We start from the raw sequence: 7044 nt of genomic DNA, 5'->3' as shown, positions 1-7044 counted from the left end.
TGCCCATCTACACGAAGGGTCAGAAGGAGGATGCAGGGAATTACAGGCCTGTCAATCTGACCTCGGTGCCAGGGAACCTCATGGAACAGATCATCCTGAGTGACATCACATGGCACACACAGGACAACCAAGCAATCAGGCCCAGTCAGCATGGGTTTACGAAAGGCAGGTCCTGCTTGACCAGCCTGATCTCCTGTGACAAGGTGACCTGCTTACTTGATGAGGGAAAGGCTGAGGATGCTGTGTACTTGGACTTCAGTAAAGCCTTTGACACTATGAATCTGTGATGGCAGATTTCAACTTTTCATTGCAACAGCTCAGCCTTGCAGCAGCTGTGACCTCCAGGTGGAGATCCCCTGGAGCCGTTCCCATCAGTTGTCGCCGGCTCTTCACACTGCCAGGTTGCCAAGGGACCAATCTCGAGCGCAATGGGAGTTCGTGTGTATGGCAGCAGATCACCAAGGGTTTGTGATCATCACTGGGTATTTCACAAGGGTTTTTAAATTCTGCAGGAATGTAAAGGATTTGGAAACACCACAGCCCTTCTATTGCAAGTTGGTGGAGGTGTGGGCAGCCATTTTTCTTTTTCGTGTGTTTTTGTGGCCACTGGATGTGAAATCCTGATCCTAAGTAGCTCAGAGCTGAAAGAAGGGGTTGGTTTTTCTGCCAGAAATATGTTTCAGGAATTGCTTCGAGGATTTTTCTCCTCCACCTTCATCTCCACTGCCAGCTCTCCACAGTGACAATCAAGCAAAGGGAATTCAACCCGCAAGGACTAGGAGCAGAGATGAGGCTTATCTCAGAGCAGGAGGGAGATTCCCATGAGAGCTGATGAGTGCTACATCAGCAAAACTGTAACTGTTAGAGAACAAGGGACAGCGGTGGAAGCAGAGCCTCCCCTGTCCTGCTGGAATGGCAGGAGAATCCTGTGGCCCTGGCAGTGGGCATGTGCACTCTTGGGTTCTGCTCCTATTGCAGCCAAGGATGTGCTAAGAAAGGATCCTGCAGGCTTTGCAGCTCTTCTGCCATGAGGAGAGCAGAGCAGCCTCAGCTGCTGTTACAAAAAGGTGGAGAAGCAGAGCTCACCGTGGCGAGATCGGCACTGTAGTGATTCTGCTGACTCTTCCACCTCATGGAATTGCACGGGCTGGCAGCTGTGTGCACCGTGCTGGGGCCCAGCACCCTGGGCAACATGTAGGTGCCTGCACCTGCAAGAGGAATGGGAAGAGAAGAAACCTCTGGGGCAGAGACAGGCACCCTGCAAAGGCTGCTGTGGCAGCTGCACGTCCCCCTGAGATCTGGAGCCTTCAGTGGGGCAGTTGATGGCTCTTTAGCACCTTTTGTGCCCCACTGTGCCTGTCCCCACGTACGCACCAGAGTGGTACCAAGGTGCTGTCAGTCACATCCTCCCCTGCCCCGGGCAGGGTGACTTCACCTCCACCAGCTGGGGGGGCAGGAAGGATGGGACCCTCGGTCAACTGACAGGGTCCTTAATGGGACCCTCGGTCAACTGACAGGGTCCTTAATGGGAGCCTGAGTCGATTGACAGGGTCCTCAACAAAGGAGGTGCCCAGAGTAGCTGCAAATCTTCTGGACCATGTTGTAATGCCCACAGCCACATCTGACCAGACTATAAAATGGGGTTCCCACAGAAGACCCCTTTGAGTGGTCTTCTCGGAGCTGCGGGTCTGTGAACTGGAGCCCTTTCCTTAGACTGGTACACGGTCTAAGGAGACTTCCCAGGATTGAGAGCGCCTCAGCTCCTCGTTTGGTGAGTGGTTATTTACTGGATAGATCCTTGAATGAGTCCTTGTCTAATCAGGCAAGTGTGAGCCCTCGCCTAACCCAGGCGAGTGATTATTTCTTGTGGGTTCCCTGGACTCAAGAGGCTTCTGGTTTTCTTTCTTGTGACTGAATGCATGCACGTTGTGCATCGTCATTATTCTTATGTTGTTGTACCACAATAATCCCCTCAACTGATATCTGATCGATATTTTATGTTGTTGCAGTGCTAACTAATTGTATAAACCCTGTTTCTAGTCAGTGTATTTGCTACACTTTTCCGGCCAGAATAAAATCTGGTTTGAACTTGTTGTTCACCTAAAACTGACTTTGAGGTGCCTCCATGACACCTGCTCAGAGGAGCAGGAAGGATGTCTGCCCCCTTTCCCAATCCTTCCACCTTCTGCCACGCTGGGGCACTGTTGGCAGCTCCGAAACTGAGCTGTCAGTGCTTCTGTGGGATGAGATGAGTTTGTGCTGGAACTGCAAGAACCAGGAAGAAAAATTCCTGAGGGGTTCACTGGAACTTCACAGCTCTGGTAAAACCATCCGCCCGCTGTACCCCTATTTCCTCAGAGCCAGCAGCACAGCTTGGGTGGGGGAAAGGCACAGATCAGACCTTGGGGCTGAGAGATGAGCACAAGCACCTGCCAAGGCAGCTGCAGCCAACCAGGAGCACTCCCCACTGGCTTCTACTGCACATGAAGGAAGCTTGTCAGGAAACAGCTGTGTCCTGCAGTGGAGGCTTTGAACTGGCCCTGGTTAACAAGCTGAGCAGCAGATTGTCAGTAGAGGATGCTTGAGCTGCAAGGGTGTAGTGGTATTCTGACATCGAGCCTGGGAGAAACTACACGAGTCAACAGCGGGGGAACAAGTGTTGGTGGAAAAACAAGAAGCAAGGCCTGTACTGATTATATACTAAGGCCAGAGGGATTGATACAGGACTGATACATCAAGGACAGGGGGTAACTTGTGACATCAAAAAATGCTTTTCTGGTAGCAGCTTTGGTAGGAACACAAAATGTATCACTTATGTAATGCCTAACTTAGCAAATCAGCAATGCTTGAGCAAGCATCCTATCAAGTATAAATACAAGTCTGAATTTGTAATAAATGTCTCTCCCTGCACCTTATCGAGAGTCCATGCCTCACATGCTACGCAAGGGTAGGTGTCTCCCCGCAGTCACTTACCTGGAGGGAGGTCGGTTTTGATGCCCCTGTGCCGGAAGGACATGGACTTCACAGGAGGGCACTTAAGGACGTGTCTGTTGGGCTTCTCAGGGCAGTAATCGCCTAGGGCAGAGGACAACAGCACAAAAGCAGTGAAGATGTGGCCTTTTTTCTCAAGCCAAGGAGGCAATTTCAACAAGAGCTGCTCTCCTTAACCGCTGCAGAAGTGCCAGCTGCTGGAAAACATCTACAGCTCATTGAAGGGGTGAGCTGAGCCTTTTGTACCCATCTCTCTTTTGCACCCATCTAACTTTTGTGCCACTATTGCAGGGAAATGTGAAAACATCCAAGTCTTAGCTGAACAAACAGCTGGAGAAATGTTACTCGCTTGTTTCAGGCATGATCTCAAAGTTTATCTCGGGAAGTCCACCCATGGGAGAGGCTGGAGCCACGTACTCCCCATTCCTGGCCATGGAGGCTCCACGCAATATCGAGGACCTGGCGAGCAGCTGCCTTCTGCAGGAAGTTCTGCCCCTTGACAGGGGTAAGTGGGGGCTTTGGGGGGTTGTGGTTCAGGTAACGTACGAAGAACAGCACGTGAAAGGCCACCTGCAGGCAACCTCATTTCAAAGCTCCTTTGAAGCTGCAGGAGACTGAGCTGCCAAGCTCACAAAATTCCCATCCTTTTTCCTCCAAGAGTAATAAAGGTGAGCTGTACTGTGCCTTGTAGTAACAAACAGTAAATCTCTAATCATAAAAGCTTCTGCAACTGCATTGCTAAATAATCTTAAAAAGAAACTGGACCGCCTGACAGTCTGGCTCCAGTGATAATCATAGAGAAATAAAAATTAACAAACAAACAAACAAACCTCACATGTACTGGGTTTGCGTGGGAAGGTTTTAGGAGCAGGGGGCTTCTCTGAGAAGGGGGAAAAAGGGAAACAGGTTTGTAGCTGATTTTACCACGGGTGTGCTCAACACACCACTCGGATCCTTGTTTTACCTGTTGTTCCTTGGACTGAGTATTTGGGTCCAGGGCTGGTGAACTGGGCCATGATGGGGCCCCATGGGCCATGAGGTCTCCAAGTCCCCACCCGGGCTCCGTCCATGCTGTGAGATGCTGATAAAACCTGAGGAAAGAGCAGAAGAGTGTCTTGGTACTTTGACCTGTGCCTTAGGAGTTTTCAATCACTGTTCAAATGATTGTGCCGAACAGTAATAGTGAACTTTAACCAAGTTCGATGGCATGTCGCGCTTTTACAACATCATATTAAAACCACTTTTGCTAGTATCTTTGAAAGGGGTTTTCTGAGCCATCTCAATCACCCACTGGTGACATCCTGGTCCTGTACCATGCGAGTCCTGTCTCTCCAGAGAATACCAATGCTCTCGATAAAAGAACATTTTTCACTATTAGGTGGGTGAGACCCTGGAACAGGTTGCCCAGAGCAGCTGTGGATTCCTCATCACTGGATTTGTTCAAGGCCTGGGGATGCAAATCCCCTCAGGCACAATGGAGCTCACCCCTGATGCTGAACTAGGGCAGGGAAGGAGGAGTCTCAGGACTTCACCTGTCTCAGCCGCGGCCGTCAAAAGGGATGAGGATGACAACGTCTGCATCTGCTTTGTCTCTGCGGCACAGAGCGTGGCGAGCAGTGAGGGCAGCCAGAGATCTGGCAAGAGAGGTTGTGGTGTCAGTGGCCAGGGGACCCTGGGGACAGCCTGGGACTGTCATGGAAACGCACTATGACATCAGGAGGCTGTGTTATTGCATCACCCGGCTGATCCAGGGCTGGGGATGTCCAGCCTGCAGGGCCAGACCTTCCTGAGATCTGCTTTCCTGCATCAACGTGTATTTTCAGGGTGCACGTGAGACAGATTTGGAACGTCAGCAGAGAGTGGGGGAGCTTTCCAAAGCACCCAGTTTTTACACTGCCCTTGCGCTCAGTGACGGTGTTGACAAGTGACACAGCAGTCACAGAGCTCCGCTGGGGAGCAGAGGCTTTGCCTGCTGAGGCAAACCAACACTTCCAGATTCACTGCTCTAAGACTGTTAGAGGCGATTTGGGCTTCAATACCAGAACAAAAGCATTTCCATCACAGAACCCCAGCCACCACCTCTGTGATCGTCTTGGCAGGGACCAACGAACACTGTGTTGCAAAACACGTGACGGCTATAAAAAGTGTCCTGTCCTCCCCAAATCATTCTTTCCCTCATACCCTCAGATTACTACAGTAATAATTATATAACTGCATGAAGAAAATTAAGTCCCTTTCAGCCAAGCCAGATGCGGACAGGCTGAAGAGGGTCGAGAGAAGGGCCACAGAGATGATCAAAGGACTGGGCAGCCGCCATACGAGCAAAGGCTGAGAGAACCGGGCTTGTTCAGTCTGGAGAAAAGGCGGCTCAGGGAGAGCTCAGCACCATTTTCCAGTGTTTCCAGGGTGGCTACAAAGATGGACATGCCCTTTGTACAAGGAGTCCCAGGGAAAAGACAAGGGCTGATGGGTACAAGCTACTCCTGGGGCGATCCTGACTGGACACAAGAAGGAAATTTTTCACCAGGAGAGCCACCAGCCATTTGAATAATCTCCCCAGGGATGTGGTGAATTCTCCAAAATTGGACACTTTAAAGATTCAGCTGGACGGGGCGCTGGGCCCCCTCATCTAGACCGGGCTTGTGCCAGGAAAAGTTGGACCAGGTGATCCTTGCCCCTCCATCCTGGGATTCTATGAGAATATCTGCACAGGTGTGTGCGCACATGCGTGTGCGTGTATGTAGGTGTGTGTGTATACATGTATGTGTGTGTGTGCACACGTGTGACTGTATGTGGAACCAGGTCCCAGGAGCTGGGCCAGCACAGTGGGCTGTCACAGGGCATTCCACTGACTGGCATCCACATCTGAGACGGACACATCTGGGACGGACACATCTGGGACGGACACATCTGGGGGTTATGGGCTTCTCCAAAACCAGATTTCTCATTGACCCAAAACATGTCAGTGACTCGTTCATCCGAACAAAAGGGATTTGGGGTAGAGAAAACATGGGGTACAACTCCTTTCAAAACACAGCGCCTCCACTCTGACATGATGTCTCCAGCCAGATCCTTGTGTCCACCTACAAAGCGAACCCCCACTCCACGAGCCACCCAGCTGACCACAACCCAGCGCTTCTGGACTCTGATTTTCTCCTTTCACCGCCTCCCCAAACCATTCCCTGGTTCCTTTGCCCAGACCCGGAGTACCGGCCCCACGCGTGTGCCACTGGTGCCGCTCTCACCTCTGCAGCTCCCGCAGCCGCTCCAGCTGGTGCTGCTGCTCCAGCGCACTCAGGCGCTGCTGGTGCTGCACCAGCAGGTCTGCCCGCTCCTGCCTTGCGTCCTGCCGCTGCCACAGCAGCCGAGCTGCCTGCTGCTCCTTCTCCCGCCGCAGCAGCTGCTCCCGCTGCCCGGGGGTCTCCTACACCTTCACAGAATCACAGAATCACAGGATGTAAGGGATTGGAAGGGACCTCGAAAGCTCATCCCATCCAATCCCCCCGCCGGAGCAGGAACACCCAGATGAGGCTACACAGGAAGGTGTCCAGACGGGTTTGAATGTCTGCAGAGAAGGAGACTCCACAACCTCCCTGGGCAGCCTGGCCCAGGGTTCTGTCACCCTCACTGAGAAGTTTTTTCTCAAATTTAAGTGGAACCTCCTGTGTTCCAGTTTGAACCCATTACCCCTTGTCTTACCACTGGCTGCCACCGAGAAGAGCCTGGCTCCATCCTCCTGACACCTTCACCGAGGTCCTGCCCGGAGAGAGCCCCTGAGGGGTGACGGCACAGAGCTGTTGCTGTCATCACAACACCCGCACGCTGCACCCCAAGTGCGCAGAGGATTTGGGAACAGGACGCTGAGCTCGGGCTGCTCCGCAGTCCCAGCCCTGACCCCTCTGCTGCCGCCCAGTGCTGCCCTGGCTGGGGACGTGCTGGCCACGGCACCGGCCCCTCCTCCCGCTCACCCGCGGGACAGTGCTGGTGACAGCGGACCCCACCCTGGCTCACCCCTGGGGCTCCTCTGCCCCACCAGCCCCAGCCCGCCCGCCC

General features: G+C 52.7%; 1 protein-coding gene across 1 annotated transcript; it reads right to left on the bottom strand.

Annotated features, from left to right (window-relative positions):
- Positions 1–806: 806 nt before the first annotated feature.
- LOC135990525 (ciliary microtubule associated protein 1A-like) lies at positions 807–6285 on the bottom strand. The gene is made up of 4 exons (XM_065638245.1): positions 6237–6285; positions 3956–4082; positions 2974–3075; positions 807–1208 (listed from the first exon to the last, which is right to left on the bottom strand). Exons 2-4 carry the CDS (start codon positions 4059–4061, stop codon positions 1048–1050), a joined length of 369 nt encoding a protein of 122 aa, XP_065494317.1. The 5' UTR covers positions 4062–4082; positions 6237–6285; the 3' UTR covers positions 807–1047.
- Positions 6286–7044: the final 759 nt, after the last annotated feature.

Source organism: Caloenas nicobarica, chromosome 6 (assembly GCF_036013445.1).
Source record: "Caloenas nicobarica isolate bCalNic1 chromosome 6, bCalNic1.hap1, whole genome shotgun sequence".
Classification (NCBI taxonomy): domain Eukaryota; kingdom Metazoa; phylum Chordata; class Aves; order Columbiformes; family Columbidae; genus Caloenas; species Caloenas nicobarica.
The sequence above is the reverse complement of the archived record's forward strand: the minus strand, read 5'-3'. Positions and strand labels throughout refer to the sequence as shown.